Below are 22,719 nucleotides of genomic sequence, written 5' to 3' on the forward strand. Positions count from 1 at the left end.
GCAGGCTGGGAGAGATGCCTTGGACTCCAGTGCTGCACTGGTGCAGGGAATAAGCCCTTCTTGAGATGACCATGCTGTAAGATCTGGACTCCTCCGTCTAAATTCAGGTGTAAATATGTGAATAAAACATATTTCTTAAAGCTATGACAGCCTCCACTGTGTCTTCAGTGCCCCAAAGGAGCACAGACCCTGGTAGAGAGCAAAGACCCCCGCAATCCATGGCTTGGTTAGGATTGAGGGGGCTGTAACAATATGGAAATCCCCATGAGGCTCTGTGTAAAGTGAAAATGGAGGTAGAGAGCTTTATCCGTTTGTTTCATGCAAGGCTCCCAAAAAAGAAGGAAGCAGTGCAGTCATCCTATGTAAAGGGGAGCACTTTTTTATATCTCCTTCCCAGCCAGATGAAGCAGGGGTCGAACAGTGATTTCAAAGAGTAAACTTCCACCCTCTTTCATGGTATCTGCTGCCTGGCAAAACAAAAAAAAGTAAGGGAATGGGGAAAGGGAATTTTCCTTTCTTTCAGCAGGAAAATTAGACTGTATCACGTGCACTACATGACACATAGCATTCTAGTGGAGGGAAGAGGACCCTGATCTTCAGATGCTTCATTCTTTTCCAGGTGGTAGATGCAGAGTCCCGATCTAATATGCCAGTTGCGGGACTGCTCATTGTGGGGCCATCCCAACAGAAGAACACTGTTACTTCACCAGTAAAAAGCCATTGTGGCTTCTATTGTTTTTTAATCTGACTGGGAACAAAACCAAGATAGAGCTAAGCTAACTTCTAGAATAGTTCTCTTTAGTTTTGCTGTAAAATGCCATATTTTTCATGTCTGGAAATTAACAGAGTATATGTTTACAGAACAAATACATGACCGTTTCAGTTTCTTACCTGAATACATCTGTCTGATAGAGTGGGCATTTCATTAATGATCAAGTGTTTGATACCACTGCAGCTGTCAGCAATATTCCTGAAGCCTTCCACTGTGAGCTGATTTTTAAAAACATTTTTAATAGAAAACATGAACTGTATGCCAGTATTGAAAATCTTTATTAACATCTATAGTATGAGAAAATTATTATACATTATTTTCAAGCTAGTAAAGGAAAACTACAAAATATATTATCTGGAACAAAAGAAGATTTGTTTCAAGAGAATCTATAAGAAAACAGTCTGTCTGAAAATGTCTGATTCCAGATTCACAGTATTTCCCAGCTTCATAAATACTGGGTATGTGTGTACATGTCAAATGTGTTTTTCCATTTAAATATTAATTTTGGAAAGTTAATCCTATACATAGCATTGCCTTTATGAATCCATGCTATTTCTGGTTAAGAAGCCTAGGAAAATTAATAAAAATTTAAAGTTCAAATGAAGCCTATGTTAAATAAATAGGTGCTATAGAGAATGCCCTTCTATGTTCTTCCCACTAAAGGCTCGTTCAGCTATAACACAAAATTATAGTTTGGAGCTAAATGAGTGGACCTTGGGCTTGCATGATCCCCTCCTCCCCAAACTCTCCCTGCCTTCCAATATCATGGGCAAGACATCGTCTGTTGCTACATGGGGAATCAGTAGCCCTTAGATGTTGCTGGAATACAACTCCCATCACCCATTGGCAATGCTGACTGGGGCTGATGTGACTGGAGTTCAATAACAAATGGAAAGCCATGGAAAGCTGTGAAGGTGTTGGACCAGTGTTTAGAGGCAGAGAAGGGCTGGATGGGGGCTAATCAACTGAGGCTGAGACCTGATAATCTGTAAGTGCTGTGAATGGGTGGTTCCCATACCCAGAAATTAGGTGTATGACATGTCCTGGGAGGGGTTGCACTCCTTCAGAAGGAACGGGTTTGTAGTCTGGCAGGACTCTTGGATTCAGACTTATCCCTGGAGTGGCTTCTGTGGTTAAGAGCGCTTATGCTCAGCTAAGGCTGATTTGCCAGCTTTGACTGTTCCTAGCTAAGGATGGCCTGGCCTCAGTTGTCCAAGCACTGCTGCTGGACTACTGTAATGTGCTGTATGTGGAGCAGCCCTTGAAGAACACCAGAGAGCAATTAGTGCCGGATGCAGCAGCTACTAGGGCTAGTAAGTAAGTAGGGCAGCTGATAGGACCATGTGTCACTGGTCTTGAAAGCACTGCATTTTCTGCCAGTGAGCTGCCAGGCCAAATTGCTCTTAATACTAGCATATAACTCTTTTAAAACTGTTTTTAGAATGTTTTATAACTGTTTTAAGATTAATATGATTAGTATGTTTGCTGCCCTGGGCTTCTTTGGAAGGAAGGGTAGGATGTAAATGAATAAAAAAGGATATAATAATATGAATATTCAGTGGGACTTACTCACCAGTAAGCGTGCTTAGAACTGTAGCTTTAGTATCACTGCAGCTGAGAGATAGATCACTTTCCTCCCAGCACCAATTAAACTCAATCATTCTAGATCGGGCAGCACCAATACAATTCTCCCAAGTTTTCGAAGGTCTATAAGTCAACTTCATATTTAACAACTGATAGACATAGGTGACCAGGAAGTCACTGCCAGTGAGTGAATGAAATTCCATGCTGGCAAGTGAGCAGGGCAGGTAGATAAGTAACAGGTGGCAGTTTTTTCTCCTCTGCCAGCTCACTTGGTTTCTGAATTGGTCATGGAGGAAGAACAAGCCCTTCTTCTGCAACCAACATGGAAACTAAGTAAGCATGTGGAGACGGAGTGGGGTGGCTTGATACCTTCAATCAGCTTGGAAGAAGATGTTGTTGCTGCTGTTGTTACTAGCCTGTCAAGATGCTGACAGCCTGTATTTCCATGCAGGCCACAAAGGAGGGGGAGGGGTGTGCTGTGGAGTTTGCCTGCTAGGATGGGTCATAATAAAAGGGTTAAAATGGGTGTGATGTGATTGGCCAGTGAGAATGTAAGGGGGGAGTAAAAGTTAGAGTGGGAGGTTTTGAAAGTCAGTTGAGGTTTGGGAGTTGGGAGTTGAGGCTTGGGTGTTGGAGAAGCAAGAGGGAGAATTAGGTGTGGGTTGGTAGAGTTGTATTGTGAGAGAGTGAGAGGAATTGTCAGGTGGAGTCAGATAGATAGTTGGGAATAATTCAGTTTGAAGTTGTTCGGAACTAAGATTTAAGAAACTGACAAGAGAAAAATAAACTGAAACCATAAGCGTGTTCCTGCATTTAAAAATAAACTTGATTATTTGCTAATGTTACAACTGTCTGGAATCCGTGTGCCCCCGTGAGAAGTGGGGTGATGGCAGCGAAGAAAGCAATCACAGTGGTGGCACAGGGTCAGTAGACCATCAAACGTCCGGGGGCCCTGTGTGATCACCACAGGTGCCTTCTCTCCTTTGCTGCCTGAATGGACATTCAGGACACTAGCCTCTTATCCAGCTACTAACATCTGTGGGCTTATTTACAAAGCCAACATGAACACTAAAATAAGTATGCTAGGACTCCAAATTTTAAAAACAGCTCAGAAAGAAGAGTAAGCTTAATGCCATAAGTAGAAGCTTACTTGAAAGTGGCCAGTAACACTGAATTTTAGAATTTATTTTAGACATGGGAGGAAGACATAAATTTAGAATGATAAATGGGGGGGACAGGCTAGAGAAGACACAAAAATATAAACTTATTTAAGCCACAAACTCCACAGTTCTTATTTTCAAATGACATATAGCAAATAAATATGTGATACCCATCGTTTTAACTTCTGCCTCTCTGCTTCCCCACCAATTGCTCAAGAATATCTATAGCATGCCCACAAAGATGCCTACATATCCAGCTTAAAAGGCTTCCATATAGCTTTGCTCTACTGTACTGAATTTACACTGCATACAAAATATCTTAGCTGCATGCATTTCTAATTTATGGACTATTAACAATAGCTAGTTTGCTTCCATAAATAACTTGCCTTAGGTAACACATTCTTTCTTGGTTCTGTTCTCTCTGGGCTGCCTGAATGATGCAAATCTAGTGGAATGTAAGAACCACTGCCAAACTGCAAATTTATTAAATAAAGGTAACAGATAATCTTTCACATGGTATAAGAACTGGATGCCAGCTTTTGTGCCATTTTCTATCTCGGCATAGAAAACAGTTCACAAGAGGACAGAAGGTCATGTTGAACAATTCCCAGGGGGTGAATGCTCCTTGAGAAAGTACATTCAAATGTTATTAATTTAAACACAGCATTCCTAATTCATGCTGCGAAAATATAACTAATCACTATAGAAAATGTATGAAGACCTGCAACAAGCTCCTCAAAATATCAGTTTCTGGACTTTTCCTGAAATGTAAGCTTAGAAACTCCTGGGGACTGGGAAAATCTGGAGCCATGTTTCCTTATCTTATCTTTCTTCCCTTTTAAATTGAAACTGTTTCCAAGAAGTTGGCAAGAAACTAGTTGAAAATCTGATTATTGTTTTTTGATAAATTGTAATTATTACATTCCCCCCCCCTCTCATACACAAAAAGACCACTGTTCTAATTGGGAGATACTGGGAGTATTAACAATTTATTTTTTTCATGGCTGGGACTTCCCAATCCCAACCTATTTTATTATTTTAGAAAGCACGTTTGACTTGATATTTACTGGTAACAACCATCCTTTAATACATATTCATATTCTTTGAGAGTTGGCAATACACTGTATTGTAGCTGCTTTGGAACAAACAAAATGAATATAATTGTCACTTTCAATATTGGCTTTTTCAACAACTGTTCTTGTACTATTTCATGAAGTACTTCTGAAACTCCACAGTATTCTAAAAGCAGTTTGCTTTGTAGTAGATGTGGGGTTGTGGTGGTAGTGGAAAAAACTCAAGATATGTGGAACTAATTGGGCAATGTCTAGTCAGTTGGACTAAGACTGGTATCCTATCAACAGCTATTAACATATACAATGGATTTTGCTACAGAATTGTGTATATATCATGCGTGTATATCATGGATATGCACAAATTGGCCCAAGTGTACATTATAATACATATTTTTGGCTTGAATTAAAATATTTCTGTTAAATATAAAATGGACCACATATTGGAATTATTGCCATTTAGGGCCTCCTAGCTTTGAACTAAAGCTCCGTATAGTTAAAGCTATGGTTTTCCCAGTAGAGATGTACGGAAGTGAGAGCTGGACCATAAAGAATGCTGATCGCTGAAGAATTGATGCCTTTGAATTACGGTGTTGGAGGAGACTCTTGAGAGTCCCGTGGACTGCAAAAAGATCAAACCTATCCATTCTTAAGGAAATCAGCCCTGAGTGCTCACTGGAAGGACAGATCGTGAAGCTGAGGCTCCAATACTTTGGCCACCTCGTGAGAAGAGAAGACTCCCCGGAAAAGACCCTGATGTTGGGAAAGATTGAGGGCAGAAGAAGAAGGGGACGACAGAGGACGAGATGGTGGGACAGTGTTCTCAAAGCTACCAGCATGAGTTTGACCAAACTGTGGGTGGCAGTGGAAGACAGGAGTGCCTGGTGTGCTCTGGTCCATGGGATCACGAAGAGTCGGACACGACTAAACAACAACAAAGCTTTGAACGAAGCTTAATTTGTAGATAAGAATAGGCAGAACACTCCATAATGTTACTCCTACTCCCCTACATAGATTTTCTAATTTTTTGATTAGTGCCGCTGGAAGAGCCATCATGCCAGCTGTTCAAATCAGTCTGGCAGATATGCCCGCAGAGGCATTGCTGTGATGACACTTTGCCTCCTACAGCCTCCAGGAAATGTGAGGTGGCCTGAACATTGCCAGCTGACTCTGTCTTGGGGCAATCCAACCCTATCTGCAAATAACAACTATATTCTGGAACATAGCACAGTATTAAGTCTCTCTCCAGGCTGCTTTGACCCCCGTTAAATCAGTAGGGTATTTTCCTCCTATGCTGGAAATAGATATATGGAAATTATAGTGTACAAAATTTTAGAAACTTATCAGCTGGGTTTTCAACTAGGCTGGAAACAATTTGCTTCCGTGATTACACTACGCCTAGTATTAGCAGCATCTCTCAGTTGCCCACAATTGTAGACTTGCTGGAGCTTTCTGTGGTTTGGCAGTAGACCTTTTGCATCACTGAAGGATTTTAGGTTGAGAGTAAGGAGTGCTAGTCTCCGGCAAACCCCTTCAGCAGTGCCACAGCGGTGGTTTTTGCCCCAGGTGAAGCCTCCAGAAGGGTGCCATTGAAGCTCTCAGCCTGCGTGTGTATGTACAAAATGCTTGTGTGCGTGCCAAACTGGCTTCAGAGAGTCGCCTTAAAGGGTCAGAGGCTTGGGGAAAATCAGTCTGCTCTGAAGATTAGTTGGAAATTGGGAGGGGGGAAGAGGTGGATATGAGACTGACCTGCATAGCCTGCAGTCATAAGACTGGTCACCTCAGCTCAAAAAAGGATATTGAAGAGCTGGAAAAAAAGTTCAGAAAAGGGCAGCCAAAAAGATCAAGATGTTGGAGCAACTACTCCAAGAGGAAAGGTTGCAATGTTTGGGTCTTTTTAGTTTAGAAGAAAATAATAAGGGGGGCATGACATACTTATATAAGATTATGCGTGGTGTGGAGGAAGTGGACCGAGAGATGCTTTTCTCCTTCTCTAATACCAGAACCTGAGGGCATCCAATGAAGTGAAATGTTGCAAGATTCAGGTCAGACTAAAGAAAGTACTTGTTCACACAGCACATAGTAACTATATAATTTGTTATCTGAAGTTGTAGTGACAGCTGCCAACTTGGACGGCTTTCAAGAGATTTAGACAAATTCATGGAAGACAAGACTGTAAGTGGCTACTAGCCATGATGGCTACATTCCACCTCCAGTGTTGGGGCACTGTGCCTCTGAATGCCAGTGGCCGGGAATCACAAGCAGGGAGAGTGCTGCTGCACTCAGGTCTGCATGGGGGCTTCCCATAGGCAACTGCTTGGTGATTATGAGAACAGGATGCTGGACTGGATGGGTCTTTGGTCTGATCCAGTACAGCTCTTACATTAAGTCACCCCTTAATAGAGTTACCCAATATGGGTATTTCATTGCCCTGGTGACAAGCTGGCTGGCAATTCTGCCTGCAGTCAGATGGTCAGCAACAACTGCCTGTTTCCTGATCACTTTACACCAACTTTTGGAAGTTCTCACTTCAACAAAATTGTGTTTACAATGTAAATTATTATTCTATCTCCTGGGTTTCGTGTCTCACTGCAGGCCAATAAAATTTATTAGATTATTAAGCCATTCTTCACCCCAACTCTGAGATATGTCCATATTTTCTGCTAAAAATCAATACAATGAGAGAGAAAGCAATCAGTTGCAAGTACACCCAACAAAAGAAATCTGGCATGTGAAGCGTAAGCAGAGCTTTTTCTGTGACAGTCTAATACTCACTGGTATGGAGTACTGGGATCTCCCCCCCCCCTTTTTTTTTGCTGTCCATTTTGTGCTGGCACCCACAGCAGAGGGACTTCTCAGCAGTGGCGCCCGTCCTGTGGAACGCCTTCCCATCAGATGTCAAGGAAATAAACAACAATCTGACTTTTAGAAGACATCTGAAGGCAGGACTGTTTAGGGAAGTTTTTAATGATTGATTTTTTATTGTGTTTTTAACATCCTATTGGATGATGATGATGATTACATTATCAATATATGAGCAACAGTACCTCATTTTTTATCCAAAAACACACTGACTAGAAATTAAAATAAGTGGGGCAAAGTTACAACATGATGTTGCATTATAATGCAAAGTTCTTCTGTCTAAGACTTCAACCAGCTTGAAACAGGAACCCTGTAGTGTTGTCTGGGATTTGCAGAGGGTAGGGGAAGTTTCACTAAGAGGAAAAGGACACCTGTTTTCTTGCCCATCTTTCTGCAGCCTTCTGCCATTGTGCTATATAGTTCTAAGGGCCCAGAGGCATGCTAGAAGACAGTGCACTTCCCTCAGCACTGGTATTACAAGCCATGCCACCTCATTCTGAACTAGTTTCAGCTTCCAGACCCAACGTAAGGGAAGTCCCACATGGACTACTGCAGCTAAGTGGTCCCTGTTTAAAAATCACCATAGCTGGTAAAAACTGCTTATTCTACTTTCAGATCCATGTGCTAATAGTGAAATATATGACCCTTGATGACGTAATATGCACATGATTCTCTCTCCCCCCCCTCCCATAAAGAGAATACTCCTATGGAGAAAAGTGGCAAGTATGAAGTAGCCTTCAAACTTTTGAAGTGAATCCAGTGACACTGATTTAAGTGATCCATGTGGTGATGGTTAAGGAAGGGAGAATGCAATTAGGGAGACAGGATGGGTCTATCCAAGGAGTGTTCAGCTCAAACTTCTATAAGGGTCAATGCTTCTTAACTGATAAGAACCACATACTGCTTGCATTCATATGACGTGCATTTTAATTTTGAAATTATTATACTGAAATTATTTTTATTATGAGACAAATTAAGGGCCCTTGAAACTTCACAGATGGGGTTCATAGATGTTTTTCAAGCAGGATATATTTTAAAGCTCTTTCCTCTACCCTTACCTCCCCACTAGCTTCCTTGCTTTGGCCTTTCACCCAGTCTGTATCTCCACTTCCTAACTTCACTCAATTAACACCCTATTGTATCCTGTTTCAGAGTAGAAGAAAAATATTAATGAATAAATAACAGGAACAGGCCTGTTGCAAAAGCCTCAGTAGCAGATAGGAAACCAAGGAGGTCTCAGATCCTTCTCTAGGCTACTACTACTCCAGCAATCACTGAGGCTGTTGCTTCAGTTTTGACACAGAGGTAAATTCTTTTGAAAAGGGTTGTTTGGTATATGAAATTGTCAATGAAGTCTCACCTGATCCCAGATGAGGGACATGGACATGGAAAGAAATGACCTACCATTGCTGATAGGACAGAGGGGGACATGGAAGGGTGTGCAGTAGGTCTCTATATCCTAAACAGGGTGGCTGGAAATTGGGAAATAACGTGCAAAGTGAGTGCATGGTTGGGCAGCTTTCATTCTTCTGTCGAGAACCTCAACTGCTTTTACTACTCAATTTATGTATTTTGCTTGCATATGTGGTGATAGTGGGAAGGGGTTGAATAAGGGAAAATCCAATGTTTATTTATTTATTAAATTTATTTTCCCCTCTTCTTCCCAAGGAAACCGATTGTCTGCAGTAGCTCTTGCAAATCATTCCTAGATGCTTTTACATTTCACCTTTGTGTCTGCACTAGTGAGAATGGAGCAAGGTTCAAAGTGTGCCTTTTGAAGTTATGTTACGATGGTACAGGATGTCCCCACTGTATAGATTCTTACACATACGACAGTGGGCTGCCTAAATGAAGCAGTTTGAAAGAATAGCTGTACACCTCCCTGCAACAACAACAAAAAAGACCTTTGGGGGCTGGGGGCCAAGAGAGAGAGAAAGTGTGTAACACACTCTCTCTATATTTTTCTCTCTCTCTCTCTCTCAGTGGAAGGGTGGTAGTATGTTACCATGCTACATTCTTACACTTTACAAAAGAAGGAAAGTGATATTAGAAAGCTCACTGACAATCTGATTTCCTTTTCAGGAAGTCCTGTCGCTTTCAAGGAGCTTTATTTCTGTTTGCTCAGCAGAGGACCCTTGAGTATTGTTAATGTCTGCAAATTGTACGTATGGAAGCAAAAGCACAAAGCAAGCATGTTTTGAGTCTACCTCCAACAGCAGTGCATGCTTTCATTATGCAATAAGGACAGGCTGTTTATAGTTAAAGACGCCCACTGGACAAAAGCCAAAAGCCTATAGTGCTATTCCTCAGGAAAATTTAAGCAGCTGTGGTAATGTAATTTAAAACCTCTCAAAACTTTGCTGCAGTGCCTGTACTACTTGATTATACCATGAGTGCTTGGTGCCGTCAGTTCTCTAAAGGAATCACTTCGCTACAATATGAAAAAGAAAACTGAAATGCAAACCTGGAGGCAGCCTGAAATATCCAAGTAGATGAGCTTGTGACACCCTCTTCCAGAGCCGAGGTACAGTAAGCCATTGTCTGTGAATTTTCTGCAATAAGCTAAACTTAAATACTGTAAATTGGGGCATCCCCTATGCCAGATAAAAGAAGAAGTCCGTTACTAAGATGTTGCATACAGATTTCTGGTGCAATTTGATACTGTAGCTAAAAAGCTTTCTAAGAACATGGGTGGATACTGGAATTTAATGGGAATATTCACTTTGCCTGAATACAAAAAAAGCTGTGTTTCACTTTTCTTTGTTGCATGTACTTTACACTGTTTAATAAGATTATTCACGAACCAAAGTCATCTTAAATGAAACCTGATTTTAAAATGATTTCCTTGGTTGTAAACTCAAACATTTGCACTAAATTAGAAATATATGACTCTCAAACAATTTAAGGACCAAGTTGTAACATTAACTTCACATTGTTTTTTAAGCTTTTTGTGTTCAAAATGAAAACCAGAACTCTATCAAAGGATATTAAAGGCATAAAAAATTAAACATAATGTTAAACCATCCCTGCTTGTGTAATTGTTTCCATTAAGGTTTGACACAGCTATTCTAACAAAACAAAAATACAAAATAGTTGTTTGCTCACATAACAACCTAAAGCTGTAATACTTTGCTATATCTGGAAGTAAGCCTCATTGAGCATGGTGACATTTTTTGAGTAAATATGCACGGGATTGCACTGTGTGACTTATTAATAGGAAACGTTTATAACATATATCCAGTGACAGACAAAGGAAGTGGGTTAGACAATATGCACAGCAAATGAATACTCTGAAACTGTACTCTCTACAACTTCATTTTTATAATGCATATTTAGGCATTATCATACTAAAGAGTATTAATTTTATACAATTATAAAGTAGTTGAACTAAAATAAGAGATGCAATGCCACAATTACCACAAATGAAAGCTTGCAGAAGAAAAAGTACACTGTATGATTAGGAGTAGACAACATGCTCTGCAAGAAATTTTAGTTCAGGAAAACGTTTAAGGCAACTTCACAAGTCAACAAAAGCTAAGCTGGGAACACCCACCATGATGAGTGTATGACATCATGACCACTGCTTGTAAGACTTGGACTTTTGTGTTCTTAATGAATAAGAGAGGGGAAACTTTGCAGGTAATAAGGGTTAAATTTAAAGACATATGGAAATAAATATAAACAGTAAATATTTATTTTTGTATTAAGACAAAAAGGCAGGTAAAGCATTCAAATAAACTTTTCTGTGAGAAGTTAAACACCTAAGATCTTCCAGTAATAGCACATTAATTTTTAGGGGTACACACTGTGGATTATATTCTCAGTATGCACATCATTACGACGACAAGTAACAATGAATGGTAACAGGTTTCATCTTCTCTCGCCAAAGTTAAAATGCTTCAGCTTGTATTAGTCAGTATCTAATATTCTTTATGGCAAGAATGGGAACCTGTGGTCCCACAGATGTTGCTGGACTCCCAGCTCCCACCAGTCCCAGCCAAGCGCAGCCAATGGTCATAGATGATGGGAGTTGTACCACAGCAACATCTGGAGGCTCATAGGGCCAATCCCTGCAATGGGTTTTAATTATACTTTGTTCTTCTAGACTTCAGGTGTCTGTTAATATAACAATGTAGTAAACAAATAAGTATTCAGAAGTCCCAAATGCATGGCTGAATTGAAACAAGCTTTTTACAACAATATATTTCTATGAAAATGTGTGTGTGCATACCTTTCAAAGAGAAGGGAGATTAGGTTACCTTTTAGGTCATTTTATTTCCCTTGGAGGGATGCTCAACATATGGGATGTATTGCATCCCCTATACTTGGCATTCACATGGCAGTGTTTTGTGTGAATCTCTTCAAAGCCCTGACTGAGTGTAGCCAATCAGACCGACAGCAAAGGAGGGTTCAAAGTGGGGATAATGTTTATTAAGGAAGTGCAGGCTCACAATGAATGAGCTTCATTTGGCCCAGCAACATCATAACAACTGTATGATTTATAAATGTTACTGAAGAATTGTGTTAAAATATAACATAGTACGTAAGCTGCACCCAGTTGAGATTGCCAACAACAGGAAACTGGTGCAAAAACTAAGGGTTTTGTGGGAGGGGTCTTAAAGGAAATTTCAATCTGAGCTGTTTGCTTGTTTTCTTTTTGTGGTTGCAGGAGATAATGTGATTAGGACAACATAGCTTGGCAGGCGATATAACTTCTGCAATGTTCAGATAGGAAAACTACAATATGGCATGCTGAGAACAGAAAGTTCATTCACACTGATCCAAACTGAGACAGAGAAGCAAAAGATGATTTAGCTATATTTAAATGGAATATTATTTTTGCAGGGGGAAATGTCAGCATTTGAAAAGGCTTTATGAACTTGGAGGCTACTTTGAAAATACCACTAGACCACTAGAAAATGGCATAAGGGTATGAAAATATACAGATCAGACATTTATCTAATCATCATACTAGAGCTGATTCTAGCTCACAGCAAGAATTAACCCAGCTTTCATTTGCTGCTGTACACACAGGAACATGGGCACGAAGAACAAATTAGCTATTTAATAAACTGCCTATATAACATACAGTGGTACCTCGGGTTAAGTGCTTAATTTGTTCCGTAGGTCCGTTCTTAACCTGAAACTGTTCTTAAACTGAAGCACCACTTTAGCTAATGGGGCCTCCTGCTGCCACTGCGCTGCTGCTGCACGATTTCTGTCCTCATCTTGAAGCAAAGTTCTTAACCCGAGGTACTATTTATGGGTTAGCGGAGTCTGTAACCTGAAGCGTATGTAACCCGAAGCATATGTAACCCGAGGTACCACTGTACTTTATTTCATTCAAGCAAATTATGACCAGTTGAGAGGAAGGAGTCCAGGCAAAACATACTGAAGGCTTGGTTTCCAGATGTTTGATCATATTGGTTGCCTCCTCTGCTCACGTTCCAGCTTGTCAATATCTTTCTTAAATTGTGATGCCCAGAACTGAACGCATTACTCCAGGTGTGGTCTGATCAAGGCAGAATAGAGCAGTACTATGACATTCCCATGATTGGGACACTATATTTCTGTTGATGCAATCTAGAATAGCATTAGCTTCTTTGCTGCTACATTACACTGTTGACTGTTAAGCTTGTAGCCTACTAAAACCCCTAGACCTTTTCTTATGTGCTATTGACAGACCAGGTGTCCCCCATCTTATATTAGTGCAGCTGGTTCTTCCTGTCTAAGTGTAGAACCTTACATTTATCCCTACTGAATTTCATTTTGGCAGTTTGGGCCCAGTTCTCCATTCTGTTAAGGTAATCTCCAATCCTGATTCTGTCTTCAATACTTCTACAGCATTAGATACCTCTCCCAGTTTGGGTGTCATGCGCAAATTTGATGATCATCTTCTCAGTTTCATTATCCAAGTTGTTTATAAAAATGTTTACCAACAAATGCCTCCCATTTTTCTTTCTTGTTAGAATCATCTGCATTTGTGCCTTCAATATTTCACCTTTAAGAAACTTCCATCCACCCTGGACTCCCTTCTCTTTGAGTATTTCTGACATACAGTGGTACCTCAGGTTAAGTACTTAATTTGTTCCGGAGGTCTGTTCTTAACCTGAAACTGTTCTTAACCTGAAGCACCACTTTAGTTAATGGGGCCTCCTGCTGCTGCTGCCGCTGAGCCGCCAAAGCACGAATTCTGTTCTCATCCTGAAGCAAAGTTCTTAACCTGAAGCACTATTTCTGGGTTAGCGGAGTCTGTAACCTGAAGGGTATGTAACCTGAAGCGTATGTAACCTGAGGTACCACTGTACAGTGGGATCTCACACAGTAGTTCCTCAAGTTTGTTAAGGAAATCAGCCTTCTTAAAGTCCACAGTGCATGTCCAATGACACTCAGGTTTCCCTTGCCTCTGTCTAATGAAACCCAAGAGGACATTATTGTTTCCTCTCAATGTTCACTGTACTTCCACTTTGTTGATCTCTGGTGCTGGTGAGGCCTAGGTGCAAGATAGGTATGTGGAACTTGAATAGAAAACATGTGGCCCTCCATATGCTGTTATCAGCCCTAGTGAACATAGCCCATTATCAGAGATGATGGTATAGTCCAAGAACATCTGGAATGCTGCAAGTTCCCAATACAAGAAGTCTCATTGAACTCAGGGAGCCTTATGCTTCACAACTGGTAGGGAGCTTCAGACATAAGATTTAGACTAGCTTGTGTTGTGTCTATGATTCTTAAAGTATATGCATAGTATAGAAGGGAGCAGGGAAGCAGCTAGAAGATGTTTCACAAGGGTTGACTTGTCAGTATTTTTGAAATTCCTGCCAAGAACCTTTTAGAAGTCCAGGATCTCACACTTTCCTATTATAGCCTTCCCTCATCGTGTCTTACCATGCACCCGCATATTAGGGGATTAATCAGGCACATTGTGAGCTTCAGGGAAAGTAACAGAGAGCTGGATTTAATGGCCTATTTTAATTAAATTCATTGCAATTTACCTTTAGAAGATGTGAACTGCCTCCTTCAGTTTGATAACCCTGGTATATGATAAGCATTTAATTTGCCAGTATAGCCTTGCAACCACTGGCATAGAGGATTTGTTCTGCCCATCTCCTCCTGCACGGTCCTGTTTCCCTTGACCTATTCATGAACATCATTAGGTGAGGTGCTTTGATGTGCATCACCCCTTTGCAATGCATGGTGAGAGGGCTTTCTCAACTACAGCAGCTACTTTACATTTGTCACAACCTCAGTAATTCTATACAGCTTCTTCTCTACCTCCTGAAAACTTTTGTGTTTAGGCAATTCTTTTTGCTGATTATCCACTTAAGTTTTTGTTTCGTTTTGTTTGTTTTAATTGTCCATCTTTTGTTGAATTTTAAAATAATAATAATAATAATAATAATAATAATAATAATATTAATAATTTATTTATACCCTGCCCATCTGGCTGAGTTTCCCCAGCCACTCTGGGCGGCTCCCAATCAGTGTTAAAAACAGTACAGCGTTACATATTAAAAACTTCCCTGAACAGGGCTGCCTTAAGATGTCTTCTGAATGACAGGTAATTATTTATCTCTTTGACATCTGATGGGAGGGCGTTCCACAGGGCGGGTGCCACTACCGAGAAGGCCCTCTGTCTGGTTCCCTGTAGCCTCACTTCTCGCAATGAGGGAACCGCCAGAAGGCCCTCGGCGCTGGATCTCAGTGTCCGGGCTGAACGATGGGGGTGGAGACGCTCCTTCAGGTATACAGGACCGAGGCCGTTTAGGGCTTTAAAGGTCAGCACCAACACTTTGAATCGTGCTCAGAAACATACTGGGAGCCAATGCAGATCTCTCAGAACCGGTGTTATGTGGTCCCGGCGGCCACTCCCAGTCACCAGTCTAGCTGCCGCATTCTGGATTAATTGCAGTTTCCGGGTCACCTTCAAAGGTCGCCCCACGTAGAGCGCGTTGCAGTAGTCCAAGCGTGAGATAACTAGAGCATGCACCACTCTGGCGAGACAGTTCGCGGGCAGGTAGGGTCTTAGCCTGCGTACCAGGTGGAGCTGGTAGACAGCTGCCCTGGACACAGAGTTAACCTGCGCCTCCATGGACAACTGTGAGTCCAAAATGACTCCCAGGCTGCGCACCTGGTCCTTCAGGGGCACAGTTACCCCATTCAAGACCAGGGAATCCCCCACACCGACCCGCTCCCTGTCCCCCAAAAACAGTACTTCTGTCTTGTCAGGATTCAACCTCAATCTGTTAGCCGCCATCCATCCTCCAACCGCCTCCAGGCACTCACACAGGACCTTCACCGCCTTCACTGGTTCTGATTTAAAGGAGAGGTAGAGCTGGGTGTCATCAGCATACTGATGAACACCCAGTCCAAACCCCCTGATGATCTCTCCCAGCGGCTTCATATAGATATTAAAAAGCATGGGGGAGAGGACAGAACCCTGAGGCACCCCACAAGTGAGAGCCCAGGGGTCTGAACACTCATCCCCCACCACCACTTTCTGGACACAGCCCAGGAGGAAGGAGCGGAACCACTGTATGACAGTGCCCCCAGCTCCCAGCCCCTCTAGACGGTCCAGAAGGATGTTATGGTCGATGGTGTCAAAGGCCGCTGAGAGATCCAGCAGAACTAGGAAACAGCTCTCACCTTTGTCCCTAGCCCGCCGGAGATCATCAACCAGCGCGACCAAGGCAGTTTCAGTCCCATGGTGAGGCCTGAATCCCGATTGGAAGGAATCCAAATGGTCCGTTTCCTCCAGGCGTGCTTGGAGTTGTTCAGCAACCACCCGCTCAATCACCTTGCCCAAGAATTGCAGATTTGAGACTGGGCGATAGTTGGCCAAATTGGCCGGGTCTAAAGATGTTTTTTTAAGAAGCGGTTTAATGACCGCCTCTTTCAGCGGGTCTGGGAAGGCTCCCTCACAGAGGGAAGCATTCACCACCCCGCAGAGCCCATCGCCCAGCCCTTCCCGGCTCGCTTTTATCAGCCAGGATGGGCAAGGATCAAGGAGACAGGTGGTCGGTTTCACTTGTCCAAGCAGCCTGTCCACATCCTCGGAGGTAACAGATTGGAATTGATCCCATGTAACAGGACCAGACAGAACTCTAGCACTCTCCCGCCCTGGCCCTGCTCCCACGGTGGAGTCTACCTCCTTCTGAATCTGAGCGATTTTATCTGCAAAAAACTTTGCAAAAGCATTGCAGGAGATCTTGGGGTCCCTACCAAGCCCCAGTGGTACAGGTGGTTCCGATAGATTGCGAACCACCTGAAAAAGTCTCCTGCTGCTGTTTTCTGCAGATGCAATGGAGGCGGCGAAGAAGGCCCTCTTCGCCGTCGCCATTGCCACTTGGTAGGCTCGACGTTGAGCTCTAACCCGTGTCCGGTCTGATTCAGAATGAGTTTTCCGCCACCGGCGCTCTAGCCGTCTCAACGATTGTTTCATCACCCTCAGCTCCGGGGAAAACCACGGGGCTGTCCGGGCTCCATGCAATCGGAGAGGGCGCTTCGGAGCCAGACAGTCAATAGCCCTGGTTAACTCCGCATTCCAGCGTGCCACCAGAGAATCAGCTGAAAGGCCATCAACTTGGGATAAAGCATCCCCTACCACTCTCTGGAAGCCAATTGGATCCATTAAGTGGCGGGGGCGGACCATCCGAATTGGTCCCACCTCCCTGCAGAGGGGAAGGGTTGCGGAGAAGTCCAGTTGCACCAGGAAGTGATCTGACCATGGCACTTCTTTTGTTTCGCTTTTAGTTAGTGTCAGATCACCAACATCCATAGAGGTGAACACCAAGTCTAAGGCATGTCCACGGCTATGAGTTGGGCCAAACTTATTCAGGGACAGCCCCATGGAGGCCATGCTTTCCACAAAGTCCCGAGCGGCCCCTTGTAAGGTCGTGTCGGCATGGATGTTAAAATCCCCCAGGACAACCAAGCTAGGTGTCTCCAGGAGCATATCCGCCACGACCTGAAGCAGCTCGGGCAGGGAATCCTTGGTGCAGCGGGGAGGTCGGTACACCAGTAGGAATCCTGTACTGCCCCTATTGCCCAACTTCCAGAACATGCACTCAGAAAACTGGGTCTTCCCAATAGGACACCTGGTGCAGACTAATGACTTCCTAAAAATCACTGCAACCCCCCCTCCCCGCCCACATGACCTGGGTTGCTGTGCGTAAGAGAAACCTGGTGGGCAAGCAGCGGCAAGGACAGGCCCATCTGCTTCATCCAACCAGGTCTCTGTCACACATGCCAGGTCAAATCCTCCATCCACAATCAGGTCGTGGATGGCAGTGGTTTTATTCATCATTGACCTGGCATTGCACAGCAACACTTTCAGGTCATGTGGGTTTCCCTTGCTGATTACTGTATCCTTCCGGTCAGGACCAGACCTGGAGGCAGGGACAGTCCTCAAACAACGACTAAACCAGCCTCCTCGGTAATGACATGGTCTGGTCTTAGCATAACTCCTCCTCCTGCCCGTGATCACTGAGATCGGGTGTCTGTTGTTGTTGTGGCTGTATTTTTAAATAGCTGTCTTTGTTAGCTGCCTTAACTGATTGAACTAGAAAGGTGGGCTATAACTATTCCAAATAAATGAATAACTAACTAACTAACTAACTAGAACGTCTTGGGGTAAACTGCAGTAAAATCAAACATGCCATTAACACAGTTCTCTTTCATTGTCCAAATAGCTCCAAAGTGCCTCATCAGGTCTTTAGCATGCAGGCGTATAATAAGGTAATCATGGTGCTCTATTCAGCTCTAACCAAATTTATTTCATGGTCCTTTCCCAATCTGTTGTTTAGAAGTACAAATAACTGAGGCTTTACATACATACCTGGGAGAAAGTCAATAGGACTTATTTTTGAGTGCATCTATAGGATCGGGCTGTGAACCTGTCATTTTCAGCCCCCTTATCTGTCAGACTCAGAGAGTATCTTGTGTTTGTGGGCACGAAGGGGAGATTAGCAACTGGCCGGTAATGACTTAGATTTCCTGAATCCAGGGAGGGTTTCGTGAGGAGTGGTTTTACCACTGCCTCCTTCAAGCAGGGAAGGAACACCCTCTCTTGCAAGGAGGCAATAATAACCTCCCTGGCCCAGCTAGTTGTCCCCTCTCCACAAGTTTTTATCAGTCCATATTCTCAAGCCTTATTACTGTCAGTTCCACCACAGCCATGAAGTCCTCAGCCACCCCAGAGCCAGTTGCCTTGGCAGGGATGTTGAAGTCTCTCAAAACCAGTGGTCAATGTTTTATTGGAGGGAGGGTGCTGCCCCTGCTTTTTGATCACTGTTTTATTTGGGAGAGGGTTGTAGTAGTTTGCCTTTTTTTTTTTTTTGAGGGGGGTGCTCAGCACTGCCAACTTTTCTGCTGTGAAATTGTTGTAGTTTTCTGGCACCCACAGCAGTTTCCTACAAATTCAAATGTGTCTCTTGGTCCAAAAAGTTTGGGGACACTTGTTTCCATATTACAGTGATAGTCAGCGAGAGAGCAGCTGATCTTTATAAAGGCGGAATCTTTCTTCTACTGTAATACTAAAATTCAGAATTTATTTATAAAACAGATTGTTTTTACCTTGACAGAAGTCTTAGTGTTCCATTTGTGATATCTGTGTGAGATAAATTTAAGTAAAGGATTGCTGGGCAACCTTCTGTTACAAGCCTTATTAGTTCATCCTGTTCAATAAAGAAAATCATAAATGAAATTGGCTTCATTTTTTAAAGTAAATAATATGGCTCTATATCAGATGCATTTTTTCAGTTCACACTATACTTCAACAGCATACCCAGACATCTGATAATAAATTGGACATGCAATAATAATATTTAGCATCATCTACTGTAACCACATTCTTAACATAATACAACATATAAATGTAACTAAGATACAGTGGTGCCTCGCAAGACGAAATTAATTTGTTCCGCAAGTTTTTTTCTTCTTGCGAGTTTTTCGTCTTACGAAGCACGGTTTCCCATAGGAATGCATTGAAAATCAATCAATGCGTTCCTATGGAAACCGCCTTCAGACCAGGTCCGGGGACAGTCTGTCCCCCGACCTCTTCTGAAGGCTGGGGGGGGACGACAAGGGCTTTTCTTCCCACCGCCAGCCTTCAGAAGGCTGTTCTGAAGGCTGGCGGTGGGAAGAAAAGCCCTTCTCCCCACCTCCCACCCCGCAAGCTCCAGGGACAGGAGGGCTTTCCTCCTGACTGCCAGCATTTTAAAAGCCCCCAGGACAGCGGAGACTTCTCCACTGTCCCGGGGAGATTTTAAAATGCTGGCGGGCGGCAGCGAAGCCTTCGCTACCGCCCGCCAGCATTTTCAGATCGCCCCGGGACAGCGGAGAAGTCTCCGCTGTCCCGGGAAGGCAGGCGGGGGGAGCAAAGACTTTTGCCCCCCGCCGGCCTTCAGAAGAGGTCCAGGATGGACCTCTTGCGAAGCAAGCCCATAGGGAAATTCGTCTTGCGGAACGACTCAAAAACGGAAAACTCTTTCGTCTTGCGAGTTTTTCGTTTTGCGAGGCATTCGTCTTGTGAGGCACCACTGTAACCAGAATCTTTAGGTGGAATAAATGACCTCTTTTGGTTTTCAAAATGGCCTCCTTAAATTGTTGTTTCTGGTCCATATTTGGCCCATGGTCTGGAGGCTCCTCACACCAGTGTAGACGGAAGTTGGAAGTCTATACACTTTTCCTTGATTACAAACCATGAAATCATATGGGTTTCCTATTCAAACTTCATAATACTTGGACTTTAGCCATATTATGCTACATAAATAGAGCACAGCTTTTCATTTAAAAAATGTTGTGTCTTCTCTAGAAATCAAAATTAGAACTAAAATTTACTATATCTGAATTACATTAAGGCTATTTCGAATTTGTTGTATGAATACTTACGTTTAACCCTTGGCATTCAGTGACATTTAAGTCTTGCAAATTCTTACAGTGAGCTAAAATAAATATAACACCAAATTAGTATCTTGCATTACTTGAAAACATCAGCTAATATCTAGCAGTTTTCAGTAACATAAAATAAAATGGGAAAGAATTAAATATATTTTATACCAATGGTCAGTAACACTGGAGATATGTCATTTCATTGGGATCATTTTGCTTTTTCCAGGGACACCCCCCCATCACCAAAGGAATGTAGTTATTGCTCTGTTAACACACATTCTCAAACAGTAAGATAAGCCACCCTGTTGAGGCTTGGACAAGCTGCCTGTGACATGCTGTCACTCCTCTGACAGCTCCTAGAGTTGATTGGGTCAAGAATGTAAACTTAATGAGTGTTGATACTATGAGTGAATAGAGACATTACAAGCCTTTTTCTTAACTAAGGTTTTGTCCTGTGACATCTCAGCCCATGCTATGGGTCCATCTTGTTTAATGGCCTCACTTTCCTATGATCCCCTTGCCTCCAGGATGAAAAGATAATGCAGACTACTGGGCAAACACTGGAACCTAGAGGTGAATGGGGCTCACGCCCAGGTAAATTTGTATAGGATTGAAGCCTGCATGTACAGGACAGAGTGAATCAGCATCTTATCCTGTACACCAGGGATAAGAAACCTGTGGCCTCCAGATACTGCTTGAACATGACTTCCATCACCTCTGACCATTGATGGTGTTAGCAGACACTGAAATGGAGTCCAATGACATCTGGAGGGCCACTTTCCCACCCACGCTGTTAGGCTGCAATCCCAGACAGTATTTTCATGGAACATGGTATTGTACCAGACAAGGCAGTAGAGCAAATATTTAAAAGCAGGCTAAGAAGAATCATAAGATCATGAGAGGGCAAAGCTCAGTGGTAGAACATCTGCTCTGCATGTGTACAGAAAGTCCCATGTCCAATCCCCAGCATCTCTAGGTTGAGCTAGAAAATATGAAACCATGGAGACTCTGAAACTCTGCTGTCAGTCAGTGTTAACCAGGGCTGGAAAACTTCTGGCCTATGGAAAGCCAGAGGTTCAAGAGCAGCATTGGCAGTGGACAGGCTGGGTAGGTCCATCCTCTATGTTCCAAGGGCGGACCAAACCTTCATAGTCTTTTCTCTGGTCTGCCCTGGAAGCCCTTCTCCCTGGGAGCCAGACAATATGACTCCCATCACTTCTGACCACTGATGGTGCTAGCTAACTCCAGTTCCAGATTCCTGATGCTTCCCATTCCTTGCCCAACAGTCATGTCAGGCCACAACGACCACCAGGTAAACCATTAACAGGGTATTATTATCTTTAATGTGGAATTCACCTTTTTCAAAGGTGCCACACACTGGGTCAACATTTTAATCAAGCTATCCACAAAGACCCAAGGTCTCTTTCCTGTGTAGTCACTGCTACTTCAGACTATTAACATATACGGGAAGGTAGGATTTCTTTTCCCAGTGTCCATCACTTAACACTTGTTTAAAAGAGCAAATGAAATTCAATGTAATTCCCATTCACTCGCTTTCATTTCAAGAAGAAATACAAGGCAGTTCACAAACAAATAAAGTCAACAGCAAAATAACAAGAATAAACATATAGCTACCAAAAATAAAAATGCACTGTAAAACAGCTACATTAAAATACCCATAATTAAAATATATAACAAACCCCTTAAAACAGCATAAGAGTTACAACAACAATTACCACCAAACACAACCACCAAACACAACCAACCAAGCTTGGGAACCCCTAACCTCACACAATATCAATAAAAATAAAATAAAAACAAAACAAATCGAATTACTACAAGAGATGAAAGTCAGGAGATCAGGGAAATGCTTTTTAAGCAGGTGTATCTTCAGGAGTCAATGGAATGCCAATACTGATGGGGCATTGCATATTTCAGCCAAGAAGGGCATTCCATAGCACTGCTGTCACTAATGAAAATGGTTGCTTCCATGTTTACTACAAGCCAATAATCATCAGACTATGGCAAAACTATTTGGGTTCCATTTGTTGACCTAAATGCCCTTACAAATTCATTCCCTGAGCTCCCTGTATCAGGTGATACTGTATCAGGTATAATGGTGCGTGACATCATCATTATTTGATAATAAATAAACTATTTATATCTCCATTTAGGAGGGAAGCTCACCATTATTATCACAGCCGAAATTATTTTCAATACACAATGTGCTGATTATTATGGAAAAGCTATTGAGATGTCAGCTTTAATTCATTATAATTTAGGACACCAGTCGTGAAAGACCTACATTGACTCCCAGTACAATTCTGAGCACAATTCAAAGTGATGGTGCTGACCTTTAAAGCCCTAAATGGCCTCAGCC

The 22,719-nt window shown here is 42.6% G+C and overlaps 1 protein-coding gene across 1 annotated transcript in view; it reads right to left on the minus strand.

Annotated features, from left to right (window-relative positions):
- The window catches only part of FBXL13 (F-box and leucine rich repeat protein 13), a 72,783-nt gene that overhangs the window by 22,601 nt on the left and 27,463 nt on the right, over positions 1-22,719 (minus strand). The window contains 4 exon segments of the mRNA XM_053406703.1: positions 892-990; positions 9,913-10,042; positions 19,023-19,123; positions 20,340-20,392. Coding sequence (XP_053262678.1) covers positions 892-990; positions 9,913-10,042; positions 19,023-19,123; positions 20,340-20,392 — 383 coding nt within the window.

This window comes from Podarcis raffonei, chromosome 10 (genome assembly GCF_027172205.1).
Source record: "Podarcis raffonei isolate rPodRaf1 chromosome 10, rPodRaf1.pri, whole genome shotgun sequence".
Classification (NCBI taxonomy): domain Eukaryota; kingdom Metazoa; phylum Chordata; class Lepidosauria; order Squamata; family Lacertidae; genus Podarcis; species Podarcis raffonei.